At 45.9% G+C, this 25,683-nt stretch overlaps 1 protein-coding gene across 1 annotated transcript in view; it reads right to left on the minus strand.

The window, feature by feature from the left end:
- itga5 (integrin, alpha 5 (fibronectin receptor, alpha polypeptide)) overlaps positions 1–3,379 on the minus strand; it is a gene marked incomplete at its 5' end in the record, with an annotated part of 38,407 nt that extends 35,028 nt beyond the window's left edge. Inside the window, one exon of the mRNA XM_083674975.1 lies at positions 3,174–3,379. Within this exon, the coding sequence (XP_083531101.1) occupies positions 3,174–3,379 (206 nt within the window). The remainder of the gene's footprint in view (positions 1–3,173) is intronic.
- Between the last annotated feature and the right edge of the window lie 22,304 nt (positions 3,380–25,683).

Raw genomic sequence — 25,683 nt, forward strand, 5'->3', positions numbered from 1 at the left:
GGAGGAGGGTGCTACTGCAGTTTGATGGGGAGGTATTATAAGAGTCTCATTGGTCTGCCTCCTTCCCAGCAAGGTGGGTTTTCACGCTGAGGTCTCAGTGAAATCCATGTCTCTCCCTCCTCCTCTCCATCTATGCCCCCCCCCCCCCGCCACCAGGCACACATATATCTACACACACACACAGGGGACCATAAATAACCTCTTGCCTATGTATAACTGACAAGGGCCCTCACACAGTTCATGAACCTTATCCTCAGGCGGTCTACCACGGTGGTCTGTCCAACAGTGTCTGCTGCCTTAATTCTATTAGACCGGGATCTATTAGGCAGGGATCAGACACACATACACACGCATGGTCCCCATGGTCCTGGAACCATGCTATCCACGAGAGAGAAAGAGAAAGTATGTGTGTGTGTGCGTGCGTGTGAGAGAGATTAATGTGTGTGAGGGTTCTGTCTCTCCCTCTGCGTTTGTATATTCTGTCGATGAGGCTCCTACATAGAAAACAGTCTTCAAACAGCTGGCCATGAGAAGTAGCCTTGGCAAGAGCTTCATTTTTTTTCCAGAGAAAAAATTATCCTGTAGATACAGGTCAGAGATGTGCTGTTCTTCTTGCATCATCTTCACTCATCTTAGAAAAGAAGATTCCCCCCCCAGCCCCCCCCTCCCTGGTCCTGCCCAGAGACTGACCTCACCCCTGGATTCCTGCTACTCCCCTACTCCTCCGTGTCTCCATGGCCTGGGTCTGATAACAGGCCTAAACAAAAGATAACTAGGAACTTACTCTGGTTTCTGTTTTCCTGTTGGTTGCTGCGTGTGCTGTGGCGTGTGGAGTTCTCATCGACAAGAAGTGTGAAATGTGGGAAGAATTATTTGCACCATGCAGTTCTGCACAATCTCAAGACCCTTTCATTTGTGACCAGACCTACACAGAAAATGTGTAGGTCTTACTCTGGTGAAAACTGGTTTTGACAGGCATATGATTACTTAATAATCAGAATCATGCACAGCCAGAGTGTAAAACAGGGAACGACTACATGTAAAACATATTCCCCCCCCCACACACACACACACGTTCTCTAACTAACCCATTGTCTCATCTCTCCCCCGGTAACCATCACGTCTCAGCTGTGAAAAGTTCAAATTAAGTCATCGGAGAGATGACTGGTGCTCTTGACTTGCTGTGACTTCATACTTCATGAGACAGGGGGGCTGGGAGCTGGAGGGAGGAGGGGGTGGGGGGGGGGGTTGTGCCAGACAGTGGGGGAGGGGGGCCTAAGGGGGGGGGGGGGGGGAATTAAAGAGCCCTACAGAATGACATCAGCAAAGGAGGGGGACGGAGGTGAGGGAGGGGGAGGTAGGCTACAGTGGGCTTTAACACACTCTCCTCTGACTCAGTCTGCTAGCATCACGTCCTAAATCATCCAGCTTTCCTAGAGCCCCTGCTCGCCAGAAAAATGTAGTCCAATGGCAGCAGCCCTTTACAGAGGGGAGAGAGAGAGAGAGAGAGAGAAAGAGAGGGAGTGGGAGGAGGGGGGGAATCCCCCCTATGTCTGAGAGAGTCTGCAGTCAGAGGGAAGTGGGGAGAAGAAACATGGGGAAACTAGAGCTGGTGACGGCCCACTCGGCACAAAGCCTCCTCTAAAAACCTCTTAGGCTGGCGGGGCGAGACACTGCCGGGCAGACACAAACACCGCCAGGACGTCTGATTGCATCTGGCCCCAGCCCGGCCCGGGCCCTGTTAGCAAGCTGATGACCATTACAATTACAGGGCAGAGAGGTCCAAACCACCTATCTATTTTCCTGTGGAGCACTTGTAGCAATCTCACTTACTGACCGACACAGCTCCGGGATCGCCAGCAACACAGCTGTAAATCTGCCAGCATGCCATTCAGTTCGCTCATGCAGTCATTCATACTGCTGTTGTTGCCATGGTGTTTGATACAAGGAACAGATGTTGTTTGCTAGCTATCTGGCTATGCCATCATTGTGGCAGACAGACAGCCAGGGCGCCTTGCCTTGCATCATTACCGTAGTATGTCCCCTTCAGACGATCAGTCCATTTACCTGACCGCATATTGCTGGTTCAGTAGACAGTAATAAGCATGACATGGGCTAAGCCCCTTCTCGATGACTGATCCCAGCAGCTCTATAGGGGACCGGGTGATGAAACCACTGCATGCCAGACCGCTGAGATAGTCAAAGCATGTTTGTGACACAGACACAGAGGTCACATTCCCATATAATGCCATGCCTCAACATACCCAATTGCACAGGAGCACTTCAGACCAATAAGTGAGGTATGGCAGATGTGATCATCCTACTAAAAGAGCAGTTATTAAAATTAGCCTTTTCCTAGGCCCTGTATGACATTTAGAGCCAATGAAAAACGAGAGGTCAAAATGAAATCTAATTTTGGCCAATGAGATTAGAGTTTAAAGATGATTGTTTAAAAAGGTTTTTCTGTTGTGCCATAAATGGAACCCTCAAGTTTCATCGTTCATATGATATTCCACTATGGAGAAGCCATAAAATGATTATTATGAAGTGTGACCGGCAGACACAGACTGCTGAGGCAGGAGATTTGTGTACAGTAGGGCAAATTAACTTTGACTGTTTGATGCTTTTGATTCTGAATCTTGGTGGAGTATTCCATGATCATGATTCTAACAGCATACAATGGGACAACATTTTCTACCACTGTTGAAGATGCTATATTTGTAATACATCTGGGAGGAGGCACTTTGGGTGCGTGCGTAAACGTCAATAATCCCCAAGGTGTCTAAAAAGATGACACTGATAAGGTTTACGTATCAATAACTACTTTACTGCCACTGACATCTGATGGTAGCAGATTCAGGATATATTCGGCTAGTACTTCACCTTCACACCTTTTCAAATTCTACAGTGGTCCTGGTCAAGTCATCGATGCCCTCACAACACAGCCGGGTAGGTTGGTTATTTTCCTTATCAAGAGTATATGAAAATCAGCAAAAGAAAACTGCAGCAGAAAGAGATGGTGAGAACCATTGAGAGTGAGAACTCGTGAATAATCATTATCCAATGTTTCCCCACTTGGAGCCTGATGCTGAAATTCACCGACAACTGTTTCATTTGCCACCCTGTGTTCGCAGTAACTTGCAAAAAGACTTCGCTTAGAAAAAAGGACTCACCTAGAAGAATTGGTCAAGTAAAATTCCACGGAATATCCGAAGTAGCTCCCGTTAGGTCCGCTATAGACAGCGGGGTTCTCCACGTCCAAGTTGAATGCAGAGCAGAAAGGTAGAATTGTGAGTAAAACCCCAATACAACAGAGGAGTGGGTACATCAGAGTCTGTACTTTTCCCAATGTCTTCGAACGATATCTTTTGGAGCCCATTTTATTAATAAATTAATCCGCTAATCTTTGTTTTAGAGTCAGCTCCTAAATGGTTATGCTATAATGTTTCAAAATCCGTATAATTTCTGGAACGGAGTTTCAATCTGACTATCTAAACTGCATGCCTTATAATTCAAACTGGTTGTATTTGTCATAGACGCTCCGTCAGCTCCCCTCGGCGTCCTCACCCCTCGCTCTCTCTCTCCCTCACTAGGTTCACTCCTCTCGCTTAATTGGGAGGATATTGAAAGGAGGGAGTTCCTCGACTCGTGACAAACTTTTTGAGAGGTGTGGCTTTTGATTCACAGAACGCCAGGGATCAAGTTGTCTGTTTCAGGAGAAAAGAGCCCAAAGTTGAGCTGGAGTAGTGCTATATGTTGTCCCCTTCCGCGCCGCGCGGCCAAATGCATGGTTTTGCTTGCCTACCTTTCAGAATTGGGGTCTTTACCTGGTAAAGACTGGTTGACTACAATCTGTTCTACCTGGGTTACACTGGGCAGAAGAGAGAGAACGTGATCATTCAATGAAGATAACAAGATGAATGATTAACTGACTGGACAATGGATGTAGAGATTTCAGTGGATGTTATCATCCACCAATTATCTTATAACTCTCTCAACAACTCAACAACGACAAATACCTTTAAGACCTGATAGGTGTCAGAATGACTGGTGGAAGAGCATATTTCTCATCAAGAATGATTATTTACAATACCCTTTTCTTGACCCTTTTCTCAGAAGTTTGATCTTTATCAGCAGACATGTGAGTTTGAGGTGATAATGTATGTCAGGAATGCAGACTGTTTACATTATTACAAAATGACCATTGCAGCTAAAAGGATTTCCCTAAAAACAAACAAACAAAAAGTTATAAGAAGAGTAGACTGACTGATTCCAACTCTGCTTCCTCCTATGTCTGCCTCTTTTGGAACATGAGTCATTTATAAGTGGCTGTAAACAGAAGTCCAGGGGGGACATATCTGTGTTCTGTTAATTACAAACAATGGCGCATATTATCTGATTTGGAATGATGATGCACTCGCTAAAAGCAAGAGTTGACTCCCAGGCTTCTGAGAAGATTTCCTATTTCAGTGTCTGAGTCACACGAGACCCACGCAGTTGGAAAGTGGTTACTGGTTGCGCTGCGAGAAACAACTCAATCAAATGAGTCCTTTAATAAAGCTATCCGGCAGGCTAGAATTAGTGAGTGTTGGTTTAGCTGATTCAATCCAAGCTAAGGGGATTGAACAGGGGGGGGCCACATTTGGCTGTGTGGCACTAGAAAGGACCACTCTCTCAAGGCTCATATTTATAACTCGTCTGTGCTGTGCAGAGGGGGGAAAGAGGGTCTAGTGGGTCCAGTCCACAGGGCTGATGGGGGAGAAATGTGGAGTGTCTTAGGGGCCGTTTACAGCAGCTGTTGGGGGCAACGTGACGGTTCAAAGCCCTAATCCTGGAGCGCTCTCATTCTCTCACTCTGTTTTTAGGACCACATGATGAGCTTGCAGATGGATGAAATCCCTCATTCTATGAAGTGGTTACGGTTCAAACCAGATCATGTCACCTCCCAAATGATGATCTAGGAGGGATTCTACCATTTCAAATGGCCCAGGTATTTTCCATACACATAGGAACACCCCCTCACTGCACACATTTGATTAGTAGGCCTACACACAAGTAGAACCTTTTGATTAACTTCTGAAATAGACACTTTAATCCACCCCTTCTTTCATCAAATACATGTTTGGTGTGTATCACTACCGTAAATGATCTACTACCACACTGATGAAGAGTATTTTATTTTGTCACCTCAAACCTTGTTTGTATGGACTTTCAAAGGCCTAATTGAGATCTTTGTAGCAGACAGGCATGCACAGACTCATAAACCCCTGACTGAGTAGGGTCAAAAGTTTGAGGTCGTACAGACGAGGTAAAAGAATCCTGTTGGGATAGATAAGAGGAGGTAACAGCTCATTGTCAGTCACTCTCTTCTGTAGTGGCTGATTGTTCTACAGAGCTCTCAGATATGTTTGGTCCTATTTTTATCTCTCAGACCTGTGGGGACAAGAATGTACCCTCAGAGAAGGATCAGACGGAAGAATATGGATTTGAACAAACATGCTCTATTGATTTGGTGTTGTAAATTTTGTGTGTGTTTGTGTCTGTGTAATTATGTAGGTTATCTGTAGGCCTGTTAGTGCCTTTCATGCAGCCAGGAAAGAGGAAATGAATCAACGTTGGAATAGTGTTCAGCTAAAATAACAGGAAATATTAGGCAATGCAGTTGGATTTCGTTCAAGGTTGTGTGTGTATATGTTGCTCTCCAGGAATGCTGTCGTTTCATCAGGAGAGCTGTGTTGAAAATGCTAGAAGTGTACAAGCCGGCAAACAGCAAGTCATGAGCGAGTTTGCGAGAAGTAAAGAGACAAATCAAAATGTGCGTTTAATGACTAATGATCTACCGCAAACCAAATCATCTACTCAGTGGAGAGTACAACATTAACACCATACTAGTGCTCGCTGTTTGGAAGCTTATAAGCAAGAGTGACAAGAGAGTAAGCAACTGAATAGTCTTTCCCATAATTCCCTCTCATTCTGTGACCGATTCCTCTCAGAAAACGGGTGTGGATATTCCAATGTCTTCGCTGTGACATCATCTGCTATGGCAACAGATTAGGAGTGCAACAAAACACTTATAGTACATCACACAGTACTCCAAACAGCTGGGCAACCTATGTAAATATAGACCTTCACACTCTGACACACATACAAACACACACTTGTGGACACACACACACACAAACACACACTTATGGGCAACTGGGCACATCTTTCCATGGTATTAATAGCAATACCACAAGGCCAGGCAACCTTTTGATCTTAACACAACATTTTCAGAACTTGAACCCTGTGCTCCCAGACTACCTCTGACTTTGTCCCATTCGTTTCAAAATTGCACACTCATTGTCATTGTTCAACTTTCTTTGAAGCAGTGATCCTAAAATGGGTCAGACAGAGGTGTATATATCAGTTCATTTTCAACTCTCATGAGAATGCCATACCAAGGATAACATAACAATACTAATACCATAAATGTATATTGTACATTGCATATTTCAGACTCCATTCCACCCAAACCTGGAGAACTCACAGACTCAGAGATGGACGCTGATGCAGCAACCAATGGTATGTGCATCTCATATTCAAACCCCTCTGTTCACTGAGGCCTCCCTCCCTCCCTCCCTCTCTCCCTCCCTCCCTCCCTCCCTCGCTCCCTTAATTTCTCTTGGCAACACAAACACTCGTCTGACAGAGAAGGACACAGTGGGGGGTGAGGGGGAGAGACACTCCAACGGCTGTTAAATGGCAACTCTTACCCTTTTAAGTCTCAGAGTAAACATCACTTTACCGCTCAGCAACAGACAGCAAACAGGTCCAACGACAGGCTACATAGGATGTTCACACACATAAGTAAGCCACTGCCAGTAAAAGCAGGGCTTGTAGCCTGTTTGTTCCTTTGCCTTTGTTTATTTGACTTCTTGTTTTGTGATTTGTTTAACTAAGGTAAAAAGAAGGATTGGATTGTCTAATAAGGAAATTGGCAATAATGACAGATTTGATTGTTAAATGAGAAAGGCTTGTGTTTCAATGGGAAATAGAAGTCACACTCAGTGTTTGTTTTGTGAGAAGAAAGACCTTCTGTAGCCTAGTTTCTAAATGGCAAAGGCCTGGCATTGATCTCAACCGTAAGCCTGAAACCTGTCTTAAAATACCTTTAAAACACTTACACAGCTCTCCCTTCCTCCGAACTACCTCCCTCCCTCCTTTCTCGGCTCTACTGTACAGATATACATCTAACAGGCAGGAAATTCCTCCAATGTAAAGGCCTGCCTGCACTTCCTGTTTCTACTCGGGCCTCCTCTCCCTCTTTCTCAAACACACACACACGCACACACACACACACACACACTTGAATTCTTTCTCTCCTTTTCTCTGTAACCTTTCCATGTAGAAAGAGGAAGGGTGGGGAGGTGTTGCTGATTACTCCAGGCAGTCTGTAACTTTGTGAACTGGCCGGCAGATTGGTCATGAAGGACCTGGAACTTGGCTGGACAGACAGAGTTGCCGGAAAGGGATTGTCCCTTGTTTAAACACACTGACTCTTAGCAACGTTGGACATGATGAATCATATTATTGTTTTAGACAGTGGAATCATCTGGGTAGCATCTCTGAGTGTCTTTACTTTTTCACTCTCTCCATGTGAGACATTTTTTACGGTGACCAACCGCCACAACGTGTGCGGGAGTAAAGACGATCCAAAAGTGTCCATTGTTCACTTACCTTGTTAAAACAGCCACAAAATGTCTGAAAATGAGCACTTGTGTTTTTATGTACATCCGCTAATCAGGCTAGGGGAGAGGAGCATTAAAGCATCAGTATGTGGAACTGCCGGGGGGGGGGGGGGGGGAACTGCCTCTTATTGGCCCTGCCTGCCTTGCAGCGAGCTCATTGGACACTCCATGAGGCACATAAACGTCCCAGTGCACCAGCAGGTCGGACTTGGCCGCCATGCGTTTACAGCCGTTGTCTACGTTCCATGGCAGTGCGCTTCACGCAGCCGTAGGCCCCTCACTTTACGCCTGTTTGCTTGGAAACCCACTTTTAGAGGTTGCATAAAATGCATGACATCATTTCACGAGGGGTTACAGAGGTGGATGGAGCATGTGGACGGAGACTGAGGAGACCCACGTGAATGTGAGACAAGAAAGGAATTTGAATATACACTATGGAACATCAGAAGCTTTAATGCATGGTCATTTCCTGAATGTATATGTTTCGACTCTGAACGCTACAAAACGGCCGCCTTTCGCACTGGCCTGAGAAGATCACAGCATATCTCATGAAGATCACAGCATACGGAGATGGTGGGATAGTGATACATGTAAGACCGACCCGGTTCACAAAAAGAGGGTCAAAAGCCTTTCATAGTGAAAACGTGTCAGCAGCTAGAATGTTTGAATTGATCGTGAAGACGCTGCTGGACCTGAACTGACATAGTTGCCCTGTCTGTCTTTGTACCACTGTTCTACACTGCATTCAGAGCCTCAGTTAAGGGTGTCATGTTTTATTTGTATGGCCTATTTGTCTCTCCGAATAATGTGCGCCCTGTGACCCCCTCCTGTGTTTTCTTATTGGGGCGGGCGTGCTGCGGGGTTGGTGTGAGGCCCTGGAGTGAAGGAATGTGGCTGTAAAGTGTGTGGATCTGGGGGTACAGGGAGAGAGGGCAGTGAATCAGTGTGACCACGGGGGAGCCTGAGGGGACTGGTTCACACGCATACATACGCATGCACACACAGATACATACACACACACACACACACACACACACACACACACACACAGTTGAAAAAGCTGTGTGAAGTCCGCTTTGTGGATGGCTACTAGATTGTACTTGTCCTGTTGCTGCTGCTAGTGTCTTTTATCTCTGTACTGTGTGAAGGTGTCAAGCAGAGTACAGCCATTGGCTCTGGGGAGAGCTAAATAGAAACCTTACGTGCCACAGCTCTCTCCCTCTCTCTCTATCTTTTTTTTCAGCCTCTCAAAGGAGCCCGTCTGTGACCTCTGACCAATCACAGAAATCGGTGGAGAGCCTCTTTTCTGCCAGGTGGGTCATTGAGAGGGACAGAGACAAACTGGAGGCTGGAACAGCAACTCTGCTACTGGTGTCATCATATGGCCAATAGCTAGCAAACCAGGAAAGCAAATCAGAAGGGTTTTGTAATAATTCACTGAGTCACATTATAATGCACACATTATAGCAGTTAATCTGTTTAATATACTCTCTTATTCATTGTATACTCTCTAATTCATATCCAAATCACCTCTAGACTTTCAATACTTGTTGCTCGAGCCAAATATTCTCTCTAATTCATGATCTGGAGAGAGTTACACACACACACACACACATTCCGTCCTACTGCTGTGGCTTTCCCACACCCACTCCCTTGACCATACAGGCCTCTAGACACAACGCTCATGGAAACAGAGAAACACGCTCTCACACAAGGCATCGTCACAAAAAAAAAAAAGGATCAGTGATCTTCATTAAGAAATGTCAGAGGAAAGTATACAGAGAAAGTCTTTATGCTGTTGTTCTTGTGAGAAGACATAATACAGGATGTTTCAGTCTAATTATTACACTATCAAACACTCAAAAATATGTTTGTTATTTCTCTGCCCAATTTCCTTTTTTTTTTCCTAGTTTTTTTTAAACTCCAACGTAGAAGCAGGGTTTTCAATCAGCAGTCCTTCCTGTGGAATAATGGCCCTGCGTAACTTCTAACAAATAGCTAATGGCACCAGTCAAGACAACACTGTTGTGAGAACTATCAGCGCTTCATTAGGAGACCGGCTACATTCATTTCCTCCTCTGACAGAGGAGGTTCCAGATGAGATTGATGGAAGCAGGACAATGTTCTCCCACCTCAGATCCACAGACTGAAAAAAAAATGGACGACTATAATCTCAACTCTTCACCTCATGCTCACCGTGGGACACATTGACCTTAGTTGCTACGTCCAAGTTGTTTTTCATGCGCGCACGTTTTTCCCTGCAATCCTAGTGGTTAAGATAGTGAGTGTTGAGTGTTGACACCTCTTAACGTTTCCTTCCTGCCCTGTGTAGCTTGCGCCTAGCGTGTTTGTTTATCAAGCTGTTTTATCTGATGCTCTTGATCTGACATTCAGGGGAAGTGTGTGTGCACTGCGTCATCACCTCAATGCACCTTCCCATCTTATCCGATGTGAGCAGTCCCTCAACTAACCAGCCTACCGATCACAAATATCCAAATCTCTATCCCTTTTCATTGCTGGTGAGTTTCACAAACTACCTTGGGTTTTAAAAAGAGCCTGTTGCAAGATCTAGGTGCAATTGCTTGCTGACTGTTTGGCATTACAATGAAAAGCGAATCACTGTCCTTTTTGTTATCTGTAGTTTCATGGTGAGAATGTGACCCATGCCTTGGACCAGTGGGTATCTCATTGTTTCTCCAATGGCTCCCCGTCTTTTCGTCCTATCACGCATGCAACATTTCCTGCAACATTGTTTTCGACGTCCTGTCCAGACTGATGTTTAGCCCCGGCTGATCCACGTTTGCGGTCCAGAAGAATGTAGCGGTTTTCTTAAGAATGTCCCTCCGTCATCTGAGCAAGCCCTAACAATGTCCCCCCTGAGTGAAACGAAAACAATGTTTGGGGGTAGTGAGTCACGATACTTCCCTATTAAAACCGTTAATACTGTACCCTTCCTTAATCTGACAGGGTCCTCCTTATAAGCTCATGTTGATGTTAATGCTGTCCAGACCACCAAGGTGTCATACAGTACACCACGGCACAGCCTTATATAGAAGACATCGAACGCTTATGCCATGATCAGTGCATTAGAGTATGGCCTGAAGGGTTTTAGCTGTATATGTGTGCTTATATACAGAGCAAGCTCAGGCATCCTGTGCTGTGTGAGGGGGGGGGGGGTTCATGTCCCATGGTGGGTTGAAGACGTTGTTTAGAATGGCCAATACTCTTGTGTGAGTGTCTCTCAATCCCTTCTGTGACAGGACGGGGGGGAGGGGAGGGGAGGGGGGGGGGGGCTTTGGGGATGATTGGCATTGTGATATCGGTTTGTTTGGTGCAGGCTTGTAGAGAGGAGAGACCTGACACGTCCCATGTCCTCTCCCTGGGGTTGGGTTACACCTCAAACAAACCAGAGCATGGTTTCACAAGCAAACAGCAGAGTGGGATGAAATGTCTGGTCTAATGAAGAGGGCCAGGGTCAGGAGCATTATTATGGTTCAACCAAGGGTTTTTTCCTCTGGTTGAAATTTGACACATCCTGGCCCCCCTAATAACGTTTATCCTGCCTTCCCAACTCCAGGGCCCCACACAAACTCTCCACCTGCTCTCAGGGGCTTGACTGAGTCTGGGTACCTTCTGTTCACAGACCAGACTGAGATCACAGAAAGCTCAACACACCAGGAAGACGGTCTGGAAGGGGTAAAGACAGAGAATTAGAATATAAATGTTGATTTGTCCACATTCTAGCCATTCTAATTTCATGCCTGTCCCAATCTGGCTGTGTGTAAGAATCAAGCAGCCAACAAGTAGAAACACTGTAATTCAGTCAGGCCTTTTACAGCACTATAGCTCTTGGACATGGAAAATGTCTATGGAAAATGTTTCAGCAGGCCTTTTAGTTTTTGGACAATAGCTGAAACTGCTACAACTTGTACGGCTACTCAACTGGCTGCAGACACACCATAATTCAAACAGCCTGCTCCAAACTAAAAATATCCTTTCAGTTTTTTCTATCATAATTTTCTACCATTCGGTTTTCTCAGGAAAGGTAAGTTCACATGTCTAAACTACTGTCACAGATGCATTATGCACCACGTGGATTTTTAAACACAAAAAGACTGTGCTGTTTAGATGGACACATCCACGTAGACAAAGACAAACAGAGACCCCAGCCACCCCGATCACAGCCTCAACTGTTGCCGTCCAAAAGACGGAGCCTCCTCCGGAGCCTCAGGGCCAACACTCAGAGGCTCTCCAACAGCTACTTCCCTCAGGCCATCAGGCTCATGAACAAGCCTACCCCGAACCAATGACTTTACCCCCCAGCACAACCACAGAATGGACTCTACCAGCACATAGTCACTTTAACAACACCTCTTACACCAACGGCACAGTGCAATAATAATGACATTCCACTGAACCACTTACTTTTGTAATCACAAGTCCAATTATTGCTAAATCACAAGATAGTAGTGGGTGGTAGTCTTATTGTAAATACTGATTGCTACACTGTACTTACAAGAAAAAACTCTTGACCTTCCCCTGACATTAACCCTAACCCTAACCGTAAGTAAAATGTAACAGTAAATTATTACAATGCTTCTTACACAGTGCTTACAATAATAATAACACTATAAAGTGTGAACCAACTATCACTCCCAAACCGGAATGATTTTAAGTTGTAGGAAAAGCATAATTCTACTGTACAAATGCCCCACTTAGTGAATAACTTGTAGTATTGAAGGAGACCTGTCGGGCCAGTGGGAGGAGAGGGCCATGTCTCCACTGCCAGAGCACTGCAGTCTACAGACCTGCTGTATGTTACCACTCAAGGCAGGCAAACAATCCCTCTCTTCCTGCCTTTGTCTGCTGGAGTGTTGTGTGTTTTGGTTCATGTGTGACTGCTAATGCATCCCCAGCCTTCTGAGAGGGAGAGAGAGACAGAGAGAGAGAGAGAGAGAGAGAGAGAGAGACTCATTTCACAGCTGACTTACTGCCACTCGTTATCGAGACAACTGTGTTGACAACTCTTGAAGCAAACCCGTCTGTGCAGTCTGACGCGTGTGAAGTGTGCCGGTGGTGTAGTCTATGGAAAGCGTGCTATGGCTGCTCTACAATGTGTCAGTGGTCAGTATAGTCATGCTGAGTCGGCTATGTTTGAATGCTCTTTGTTGCCTTCAAAGTTGTATCGCCTCCTCACGCTCACACTCTCTCTCTCTCTCTCTCTCTCTCTCTCTCTCTCTCTCTTTCTCTGTCATATGAGAAAGATTTATAACACATTTTCTCTCTTCCTTCTCCATCTCTGAGGCACTACAGGGAGTCTGCCACCATCTGGAGTGAAATCAAATGCATTCAAACATCTGTGAATGTGAGCCATTGTGGCTCTCACAGACAAGGATAGGGTTAAACATAGTTTCTTTATTCATGTTAGTTCATTAGAGCTTCATTCCCAATGGCCACCTGTTGTCAACATTTTGCACTGGTCACTCATCCATACAATGTAACTATGAGGATGCCTAACATTATGATCAGGGCCCAACTTTCCTGACCACCTGACCTGTAGGAAAAACCGCTGGGCAGTCCATACAGTAACTAGGCCCTGGAGTATGGTCAGGTGACATAGTCAGGAAAAACTCCTGGTTGTAATCATGATGCATGGACTGTGGGACTATGGGATTGAGGGACCACCTGGACACTAGTGGCGTGGTGATTCTAGGGTTAGGATAGGGTTCACCATCAGAACATAGATCACATGATAGACATTTAATTAGTGCCCAATCAGTGAAACTCTCAGATGTTTTAGTAAATTAACATTACACATGTATTTCGATTGTGTCCATGATACAGCCGTTAATGTGTAAACAAAAAGTTCCTCTGTCTGACTTTTGTTTTGATCACTGAAATTTCTTTTTGACCACATTTGGTCAATTGTCACGACTTCTTTGTTTAACGTTCCTCAGACTCATGCATTTGTAGTGACTGTAAGATTAAGGAAGTGATGCCTGAATCATCCCCCCTGTCCACCATCAAGCGGGCACTTAACATCCTCACGTCCTCACACTCAACCCAAAAGAATTGACCATTCAAGGGTATACCTGTCATGACAAACCTCCAAAACATAAACAGTCATATTGGGGTGTTTGTACTTAGATCCTGATTCATTCCCCTATTAATGTCCTCCAGTGTGTGTGCTGATGATAACTGCTGACTCACCCTCTTTTCCCCTGCCTGTAATTCTAAAAAAGGCAGTGTATTTCTCTGAAGGCTTTATCAGTGCCCTTCCCCTACAGTAACTAGCACTCAGCGTTCCTGCTATCCCGTGCTCTGGCTGCTATCCCGGGTGTATAACGGCTGTAAGTGGACCCTCTGTTCCTTCTCCGGATGCCTCACACATGACCACCGTGGACGTCTTTTTCTCAGACAGGAGAAGAGAGAGGAGGGAAAGGCCCCGAGGTTGCTAGGAAACATCTGAGTACATCTGAGTCACAAAATGATGATTATGAATCATCTGATTCAATGTCCCAAAGTCCCTAATTGAACCCTGACTTCAACACCCCCCCGCCCCCCCCCCCCTCCTCTCTCTCTCTCTCTCTCTCTCTCTCTCTCTCTCTCTATCTCTCTCTCTCTCTCTCTCTCTCTCACTCCACCATACCACCACACATCTCCTTCTAGCTTTTTCCCGTGTGTGTGTGTGTGTGTGTGTGTGTGTGTGTGTGTGTGTGTGTGTGTGTGTGCGTGAACTTGCTTATTTATATCTACCAAGCCAGGGCGATAAGGTATAAGGAGAGCTCAATCAGGGTATGTACCAAGCTCCATCTAACAGGCCACATGGACAGTGGGCCCACATCCAAAGAGATAGCTCACCGAAGTGCAATGTTGGCTGACGTTCTATCAGTCTGCTTCTGCTCATCTTGCCAGGGGAGGGTCTGACACCTCCATGGACCAGGTCCCACTCAAACAGCTATAGGTCAGAGGAACATACGGGACTGACTCTGGAGATATGCTATAGAGGGAGCAACAGCCCCAATGCAGTCACCTGAATGGAGCAAAGTAACAAATAGCAGTTCAAGGCTGTCTGAACTCTGACCCTGTGACTCCTGATAGAGCTGGTGAGAGAGGCCCTGCAGTTTGAGACCAGTCCTGTGAGAAGATCTCTCTCCTCTCCTCTCTTCTCTTCTCTTCCCTGCTTCTCTCCTCTCCTCTCCCCTTCTCTTCTCCTCCTTCTCCATCAACCGTCCCCTCTGGAGCGGTGCTGTGAAAAGCTCACTCCTCACGCACTGTGTGTGTCTGGTTTCCATTAGCGATTTGGCACGGGCCTCTGCCTGCGTTCTGCCTGGCCACGGGAGCTGTCAATGCAGAAACTCCCCCTTTACAACATCGCCCCATCACAACCTCCCTCCAACTAACACCCCCCCCCCCATCCCCCTCTACCCGGGGACTGGAACAGCCTGGAACATCTGAGTCCACCAGTAGGCTTGTGTGTGTGTGCGAGCATTCCGGTTGCTGCGGGTAACCGTGGGTGGAGCCGGAATCTCCAAGGAGCTGTCGTCATGGGTGCGTCCAAGCTAGCTGTGTGGACCCAGCTAGTCATGTTCTGGCTCTGCAGACCCGGGTCAGGCCGGTCTGGTACCGAGGGAGTTGGGTAACTCTGGAAAAGACAGACCTGCCTTCTAATAACCCCTCTGGTGTGAGCTGTAGTTACCTCAGCCTGGGTGGAAGGCCAGATGAAGGGATCCACGTATGATATGGGAGGATCAAAGAGAGAGAGAGAGAGAGAGAGAGGGAGGGAGGGAGGGAGGAAGAGAGAGAGAGAGGGCGTGGAGTGGTGAGAAAACTCATCATCTGGACAGAAAATAGGGAAATGGACTTTGATGGATTATGTCTGTGGGCACAGATCTAGCCTACCCTCTACAGCCAAGAGGGGTTTTCTCCCATCATGTTTAAATCCACAGCACCTCCTGCTCTGAATGTTCTAGAAATCCCAAATCACTGATCAATGTGCTGGCAGAACGAGGAAGAGGCAGTGCGAGGCTTTACTTTGATTCCCTTTGGTTTGCTCTGATTTGAGTTCAGCCTCCTTAAACGTTCCCGTGCCTTCGCTTCGCTGTAATTGCTTCCATCTCTCACAGTTGTGGTGTAGGACACGCTGACTACGTCAGATTGAGGTGGGAGAGGGGGGTGGGGGGTGGAAGGGAGGGGGGTGGGGGTGGAAGGGAGGGAGGGGGGTGGGGTTGGGTGGGGTTGTCTCTTCTTTGTGGATACTTCACTCTCCCAGCTGAGAGCCCAGATGATGACGATGGAGACCTCTTACTGAGAACGGAACACACCCACTCACTGGAGTGAGTAAGGCTTTCCCTTCCTTTTCTCTATTCCCATGAATTCCCATGGCTAAGCCAGCCCAAAAAAAAACCGCTACACTATACTTACCACCAAATACTGAGGATGGCGAAAAAGTAAACAAATTGCTTTGTCGAAGCACAAACAGGTTCTCTGATTCGCTGTGAGGGGCCTCCAGAAGTGAGAGGGAGAGCTTTTGATTCAAAACATATTGAGGGAGGGTTGAGTTTACCATCATGCTCTCAGTTTCCAAATTGCGTAGGGGGGTTCTTCCTTTTTTTGATCCACGGAACATTCAGTGAAACATTGTGGGGGCTTGTAAAACAATTTTTTTGCTCCCTTTCTCTCTCTCTCTGTCTTGAACACATGTAGTGCTGAAGCATGGCTGTAATCAAATTATGAGTTGTCAGAATGTATGGCAAGGAGCTGACAAGGTGAGAGAGAAATGGAGAAAGAGAGAGAAAGAGAAAGACAGAGAGTACTCGATGTAGAGACTCCCAGGTGCAGTTGAAGCTCTATTCACAGCAGGTGAGCAGACTGAAATTCCACAGGTGGGCTACAGCTCTGCTGACCTCTGCCTACCAGGTGCTTCTGTGTCTCAGGTCCCTTTGATACTGGTGGAGATAAGAGGTGATACAAGGACGACCAGGAGACAGAATCCATGTGGGGAATTTGTTCTTGAGCAGCAAAGTGAAACGGTACCGACAGCCTATGTGATGGACCTGTTTCTTTCCCCCAGTAGACTAGAAATCCCATATGGCATGAGTGATCCACCACCTTGTTGACTGAGTTTGATCCCTGACTGATACAGGCTAGCTCTGAGAGGACAAAGACTGACTTGTGACTGGCTCCTACCAGGGTTCTAATTCTGGTGGACACTTTAGATTAGGAGAGGGCACAAAACATGATTAGGGGTATTAAGTGTTGATCCTGTCCACATGGCCCTGATGGTCCATGATGAATAAGGATGTTGCAGTGATGATTCACTCACAGAGAGGATCCTGAGAGTCAGTTCAGGGGTGAAGACCTTGACCCACCAGGGTTCCATCTGTGACTCCTCTCTTCCCCTCGTCTCTCTCACTGTCTGGGGGATAGATACTGTGGCTGGGCTGGAAAACAGATGCCTATTGATAAGGTGGGCCGATGACTAGTACATACTCATGTGTATATCCAGACAGTGAGACGTTGCACACTCAGAGCTGACTGTGTGTGTGTGTGTGTGTGTGTGTGTGTGTGTGTGTGTATGTGTATGTGTATGTGTATGTGTATGTGTATGTGTATGTGTGTGTGTGTGTGTGTGTGTGTGTTTGTGTTTTCTATTCTCAAGGACACATACTGTAGTAACAATGAGCAGACAAACCAAAACTGTGGTTTCCACAACCCTGTTAGTGTGAGTTAGTGTGTGTGTGTGTGTGTGTGTGTGTGTGTGTGTGTGTGTGTGTGTGTGTGTGTGTGTGTGTGTGTGTGTGTGTGTGTGTGTGTGTGTGTGTGTGTGTGTGTGTGTGTATGTGTGTGTGTGTGTGTGTATGTGTGTGTGTGTGTGTGTGTGTGTGTGTGTGTGTGTGTGTGTGTGTATGTGTGTGTGTGTGTGTGTGTGTGTGTGTGCGCATGTGTGTGTGTGAGTATGTGCGTGCGTGCGTGTCCATTTCACAATCAGCAGCCAGAGTAACCAGACTGTTGTCTAAAATATTTACACCCCTGCTGTCATGGCTGTCCAGCTGCAGTGTCTCATGGGAGAGCCACACTGTAAGCTACACTACTCATAACTGTGCAGTGAGACAAGAGAGGAAAATCCATGTCATAGTGGAGATGCCTGGAGACATGATGCATTGCAAAACCTTTACTCCTTTACAAAACATTTTACTCTAGAATGAAGAACAAGTCCTCCACCCCTTTTAAAATAATGTCACTTCAAAATCTGGATGTTATTTTGATTGGGTACATGTCAATACAATGTGTGAACAATGTCCAGTTCTGTGTTGAACTGGGAAATACCTCTGTTGACCTTTTGACCTCTTATGTGAATTGAGTTGTCTTCGCAGTCGTCAATCTTACTGGGACTACATGTAACCAAGTCTTTCAGAGCTGTGTTTATCTTCCGTAGAGGACGGTGTAGGATGAAGATGAAAGGATCATAAATAAGCTTAGATACATTACAAAGTAATGGGCCCCGCTGAGTGAAAAAATGAAACCCCTTCTCTCTGTAAACTGTGACGAAACAGACGAAGGAAGGAAGCACTGCAGTGATTAATGGTAAACACACAGAGGCCGATGTGCAGCAATACATTCTCAGCTCCTCCTCTTTCACTGTCGTCTCAGAGATAAGAGATGGACAAACACTTGAATGGTCTTGTTTTACAACCAGCCGCATTTATTAGGACATAATAAGCTAACGTCAAAAGACAAAGAGGATTTTTTTTTAGTTTTTTTTTCAAAATGAAGGATATTGTTGACATCATCTTAAGTAACTCCGCTCTACAGTGTGGAACTGTTGATTTTGATGTTTCTGGATAAAGTTGTGTTTATGATGTAGATCAAGTCGATGATAAGCAAAGTGTTTGACGGCTTAGGACTAGATGGGAGAAAACCATCTTTCAACCACCAAGGGTTCCCTCCACCTCCACCTCCACCTCCACCCCAGGAAAGAGCACCATGCTGGGCTGAGGTGGTGCCCATGCCCCCCTCATTAACACAGCATGGGTCGTTAACACCATTCATCCCCCGTTCTCTCATAAAGGCACACCCTGGCCCTACAATGACTTAACCCCTGGGGAGACTAATATTCCCCTGACTACCACCCGACATCACTACTCCCCATTCTCGCCCTCTTCTTCCTTCTCCTCCTCTTCCTCGCCTCAGTGTGATCTCCTCATCAGCTTTTTACTGACTTCTGAATTACTTTTGGTCTACATACTGACTCTAACCACTTGGTAGTGCTCAAGAGTGATGCCCAAGCAAAACTGTCCTTTCAGAATACAGTATCTGCACACACACACACACACACACAGACACACATTCCACTAAAAATCACCATAACAAATATAAAAAATCCCTCAGAGGAGTTCCTCTCTGTGATGACAGAGAAAACAAGAGGTAATGACGGTGAGGCAGCTGCTACTCAATCTCCGACCCCAACAAAGACGACCTGTGACTCTGACTCACTGCTCGTTCCACGACCAAACCCTCTAATGATGAGGGATCCTGGGGGGGAAAAGACACTCAGGTGGTTCAACAAAGAGAGCGTTGATTCACCTGCCTGCCTGTCTGCTGGAGGAGGGAGCGTGTTAGAGAGGGGTCTGTGATTACAGAGCTGGGTTGGAAGACCACTCCTCCTCCCTGGGTGAAGGGACACACTTGACAGGTGCCTAATGAAGGGCCAGCCACACGGGAGAAAGCCCCCAGGGTCAGAGCCTAATACTACTGAGCACCCTACTTACAGCCCTCTAATCTTGTGGCTGACACCCTCCCTGAACAAGGCGGACTAGCTGGCACTGGGTGTGTGTTTGTTTGTGTGTGTGTGTGTGTGTGTGTGTGTGTGCCTGTGTGCGTGTGCGTGTGCGTGTGTGTGTGTGTGTGTGTGTGTGTGCGTGCGTGCGTGCATGCTTGTGTGTGTGTGTGTGTGTGTGCATGTGTGTACCCTACCACAATTATCCTGTCAGCTTTCTATTACCCATCCTATTTCAAAGGGAATGTAACAGGGAGTTTTTGATGCCAGCATTTGGATGCTGAAGCCATGCATAATGGAGAAAATGTCATACTGTTGAAGACCTGGGGGATACAGGGATTACCCATGAGCTCACTGGGCCCTCTGCCATGGCGGCTGTTGAGAGAAGCGGGTGGGAGCCGGGTGAGAGTGCATCCGCTCTCCTAGCCAAAACATCCCCAAGAGGTCCGTACCCACCTCTGGAAGGTCTGAATTCCTGGAGTCTTTAGACACTAAATGGTAGCAGGCACAAGAGACAATGCTTTTATCAAGCCAGGAAGAGACTCCTAATTGGACCTACTTTAAGCCCAACAATGGCTTTCTGGGAATCAGGTTGTTTCTGTGCATTGGGACTTCCTAACATAAGTGGTGGGGGAGAGAGAGAGAGAGAGAGAGAGAGAGAGAGAGAGAGAGAGGGGGGGGGATATCAACCAAGTAGAGGACAAAGCGAGCTGAAGCAGGTCATGTCCTAATCATTAACCAACCACTGGACCTCTAGTTCACATTACTGGCCTGTCCAAGAATTTATGGCAGTTTGAATCCCCTCCCTCTCCGGAGCTTGATCCCAGGGAGGGGGTATTGGGTTACTCCTCAAATTATTTTATCAGCACCCTGAATATAATCGAACAAGGGAGTCAATGTAAATCTGTAGTGAGTTTCGATGCTGCGTCCTCTGAAGTTTTCCCAGGAATGTCTTGTCAGGCAAAGTTCTTAAACATCCAGATAAATGAAAGACCCCTGGGTAGCACCCCGCTTGCTATGTGATCCAACCCCTTTTGAGGCTCGCTGGGAAAACCGTGGCACCTCACGGGAAGCGCTGAGCGGAACGTTCTCTGCGGAACAGCTGGGAGGGAGTGACCGGTTGTTAAAGGAAAAAGAGGGGGGATTAAGAGGAGAGGAGCTCCCACAGTGTGAGCGTGACACCCTAAATCTTCCTCAGAGTACAGTTGTAAATCCCCCCCCCCCCCCCCCCCCCCCACCTCCCACCCCCCACCCCCGCCAGCCCACTGGTCTCAGGTGACCCCTAGATCCCTCCACAGATCATCCTCTATCTCTCTCTCTCTCCTACTGTCATTGTGTGGACCAGGAGAGGCTGGTGGAGGTAGAAATGGGAGGACGGCCTCATTGTAATGCAATGGAATTACATGGTATCAAACACGGTATCAAACACGTGGTGTGGACAGGGTACTGTACATCTTGATTAACAGTAATGGACAAGTAAAGCCGTGTGATAGAGGACACCAGAGAGTTTACTGTCGGGATCTTTCCCTAACGTAAGAAAGAAGAAGAAAAAAGAAACAGGATACTTCTCTGCTTTCCATTATGGCTGATTTATCACGTGTATTCTAAATCATGAGGGTGACACTACTCAAGAAAAGAAAGGAGGAGAAGAAAAATGTACTTCATATCTACATTCCAGAGCTCTACTGAGATGAGCCTCTCTTTTATGTGGTTGGATTGACCTTGTCGTCTTATCAATTATGAATTGAGGAAAACTACCCACAAACGTCCACCCACACACTGATATCCAAGATAGCCCGAGAGGCCCCCGGCTCAACAGGGAAGATCATACACAGCTAGCATCCATTGGCAGTAAATATCAGTAAGGGGGAAGACATTTTATCCAGGATATTCTTAGAGGGGAGCCCTGGATATTTCTATTCTCCAAGGGGATCCCCTTTCCCTCTTCAAGCCCCCCAACCCTGGGGAGGAGCTATAAATAACGGCATGAGATCATCACGAGCGGTAATTAATTTCAGCCAGTAGTTCCCTGGTGATGAAGTGACTGGAGAATTATGAGAACCCCTTCCCTGTAGCCCCCACCTACCCACCACACCCCAACCACCCCACCCACACCCCTTCACCTGTTGGTGTCATTCTAGCCGTGTTTTCCCAGCAGTAATCTGAGATACAGTCATCTGAGCCATAGTGTCCTGGCATGGGCATCACTGAGGATTGGGAATTGAAGAGATACCAGACCAAACAGTAGCTATGAGAGGGAAAGGAAAGGGCATCCTTGCGCTCCTTTCTTCTCCTTTCCTCTCTTTTTTTTTCTTCTTCTCTTCACATCTGAGTTCCCTTGACCTATGACATCTTGTATATTCCCTGGTTGGATTATACATGATCTCATTGCTTTAACGTATAAGTTTTAGATGCTGCTTGGTCTTCTTTCTCCCAAACAGTATGGACAACAAATAACTGTGCAACACTCATACCCCCCCCCCCCCCCCCACACTCCAAAACAGGAACCACGCCTTTTTATGACGCCAGCCCCCTGTGGTGACTCCGCCCAACCAGATCACTCTGAAATAAGGGATGGGACATTGAACACACCAGTGTACTCCCATAGGATGGCCTTATTTACAAATGATTAACTCACAGTGTGAACAATTCCACATGCAGGGAAACAATGACACGGTCAGGGAGACCTGTTTAATTAGCCAGTTCTGTCTCTGAACAAGGGAGTCTGTATCAGTTTCCAAACACAACTGCACCACGAACAGAGACAACCTTTGAATGTATATTTTTCTGACTAGACCCCACCCTTCCAGATTATTCCTCAAATGGAAAGAGTGCCCCCCTCCTATGCCAAAAAGCCTGCATCTGGATCGTTTCCATGACACCAATAGAAAAAAAAGCCCTCGCCAAGCGCAGTGTGTGGAAACTCTTACCAGTGGAAAGGACAGGGCTAAGCATTGTTTTCACAGGTAGACCCTTGTACCACGGTGTAACAGGAAATGAGGTTGTTTGGAAACATTGATCAATAAATGTGACTGCTACTGAGATTCAAACCTCAATAAACACAAGAGCAGTTTGTCCATTGGTGCATATGATTCTTGTTGCTTTTTTAAATATTATAAAGAGAGTCATTACCAATAGTACATGGTTTTAATGAACTTGGGAACTGGCTGTGAATGCAGGATTTGAAATTAGCCAGAGAGAGGGGCTTTCTATGTGATTGACTAATTGTTCTGTTGGGAATAGGATACTCAGTAAAGATGTGTGTGTGTGTGTGTGTGTTTCCTTTCCCAGCACTACAATCACATATGCCCCCCTAATTCCCAGCATTGCTAAAATGCAAACTTCCTCACTCAGGCTCTCATGAGTCTCTCTGAACCACCAGGGGCCCGAGGCCAGGACGAGGTCAAGAGCAACAGACATGGGTAGAGGATGTCGTTGGAATCAGCATACAGAGAGAGAAATCAGTGGCAGAGCAGCATTAAGTCTGAATGGGATCACTGTCTTCCAGATGGAAGGTCCACTGTCTCAAACGTAAACTGTAATGCTGATAACAAACTAGCATAAAATCACTCCAAATAAAACACCATTATCACCATGATCACCTTTTTCCCTGGCAAGCTGCCTCGAGTCACAACATCCTGAATAGTCAAACACACACACACAGACACACACACACACACACACACACACACAGACCTGCTACAATGAAGGGTTCCAGCTGAGTCAGCTAGCCAAAGGAACAGTTTGACTATCAAAAACACAAAAACAGGCCTTCATGTCCTCTTCTTTGCTAGCTTTCTAAGGATGCATTGCTCAGGATGAGATCACCACACTGGAGACTGGCCAATATCAGTAAGAGGGAATTAGAAACATGGGTGCTTGCCTTGCCTCTGTATATTTCAGGACACCACTCTGATAACAGTGGTACATCCCAAAGAAAATGAGCCAATTACAGAGTGAGTGATGTGTTTCACTGGTTCAAGTCTTCACTTAATCTGATTAGTCTCACTGGGATGAGCAGATTGTGAAAATGTGTCAAGATGAGTTCAGGAACATTGCTTCAAATGATGCTCTTGATATACTGTACAGTTGAGGAGGCTGGTAGAGGCAGAAATCGGAGGATGGGCTCATTGTAATGCATGGAATGGAATGAGGAATGATATCAAACACATGTTTGATACCATTCCTCATTCCATTCCATGCATTACAATGAGCCGGTTCTCCGATGTCTAACTCCACCAGCCTTCACTGATATACAGTGTAAGGCAATGACATAATGCACCAACATCAGGGAAGATGACATCACCAGCCATCCATCAGCATCAGTACTAAACCCCCCACCAGCTAGACCACTAGACCCCATTAACATGATCTGGTACAATTCATTTCAGACATACCCTTTCTCCTCCCCAAAGTACAGTTCTTAGTTTCTCTGTGTCCAAGCTAAGCAAATGAATCATGAGAATATTCCAAACCGTGTAAAGGCGATTTTACACTAACATGCTCAATTTGCAGATAGCTTTTGCCAAATCAAATACACACACAGTCTATCAGAGGTGGCATTCCCTTCTAGTGTTTGCATTTATCAAACACATCATCAAAAAAAAACAGTTTTAGGCAGAATGTCATTGGACCAATGTACAGAACATGACCACATCCACTTTCCACAAAAGTCTGATGTGATGAGGTCACTTCTTCGTTTGAGTAGGATAGAAAGTATTCCGATGAGGTTATCCCCTGATTGTTGTTAAGAAACGATGTAAGCCTATAGATGTCCAAACTTCCGCCTCATGAGGAGAGCTGGGCATAAAGCCAACTGTTTAGCTAATGGCATGATGGTTACATTACAGCTTATCACTTGATAGAAACAAGAACTGAGTAGTAACAATGTGTATGAATAAAAATCCCATGTAAAGCAACAGAAATTACAAGCTGTTTTGTTTTGTGTTTCCAGACTATGTATATGGAGGCTGACACCCGTTGTTAGGGAACTTGAATGTAAGAGTTGCGAAGGTCTCCTTGGGGACAGACAAACCAGAATGGGGGAAAGCATGGCGAAGCGTTCTTCAGTGGACACACAGCTGTTTTCCTGGTCCCCAAGGGCGTAGCTTGGCAATGCTGTCATGTTTTTGCCTTTGTTTAGTTCCCTTATTTGCTTGTTTTGACAGCATTAGTCTCTTACCCCTTGAGTTTATGACATCATCAAAGTCCTCTGGTGTTGGCCCCACCGTGCCCCTGTCAAAGCCCATAACTGTCACAGGAAAATGAAAGATGCAACTGAATATTTGTTTCTGATACACACACTAGGATTGCAACATTGCATTTTGATTGGGAAATGGATTACTCAAAAACTGCTTTTTTTCATATACAACACAAAGATACGTTAAATTGTGAAACATAAAGTGTGGGGGAGGCAGGGGGGTTCCTGAGGTCATGTGTAACAGAGTACTGGGCTCTGGAAATGGACATCTCTTGAAATGATGCACTTACTGTATGTATAAACTGGTATTGAAGAGATACTGTATATGGCAGTCTGACTCTGAGTTTGACTAAACAGAGATTGTATGGCGTAGTTAAGGAGCCAGTCAACACAAAAGTCAATGGGTTAGGTCTTTTGTAATATGGGTGAGGTACTCATGAAACTGTTTCCATATACAATATGTGGGCTCAGGCATCTGTTGCATAAGTAGAATGGTGTGATGCCCACTTACAAATACAGAGAAACATGAAGTATGTTTGTTCTGCAGATTTCTGTTTTCTCAGCTGCAGTAGTCAGGTTTATGTTGTCCTCCCTGTGTACCCACCATTGTTCTGGGTAAAACTGGTATGGGAGTGAGCCAGTGTGATGTAGTCCAGTAGATAAAGCAAACAATCCCAAAAAAGACCACATTGTTCATTTTTGAAAGTGAGCATGAAAATTAGCCTACTTGGAGTTTATGACATAATCAAAATCCTCTGGTTTTGGCCCCATCGTGCCCATGTTAAAGCCCATAATTGTCACAGGAAAATGTAAAATACTTGGATCATTTCTTGCATTGAACAAAACCTGATATAGTGCCAATTTGCTTTGGCCTTGTGGGAGCCTGTAGCGCCACCTAGAGGTCAATGACTTAAAATTCTTATCGCTTAAAAAGTATACATGTTATGAAAAATATGCATCCCAATTAACTTAAG

The sequence above is a fragment of the Argentina silus genome, assembly GCF_951799395.1.
Source record: "Argentina silus genome assembly, chromosome: 8".
Classification (NCBI taxonomy): domain Eukaryota; kingdom Metazoa; phylum Chordata; class Actinopteri; order Argentiniformes; family Argentinidae; genus Argentina; species Argentina silus.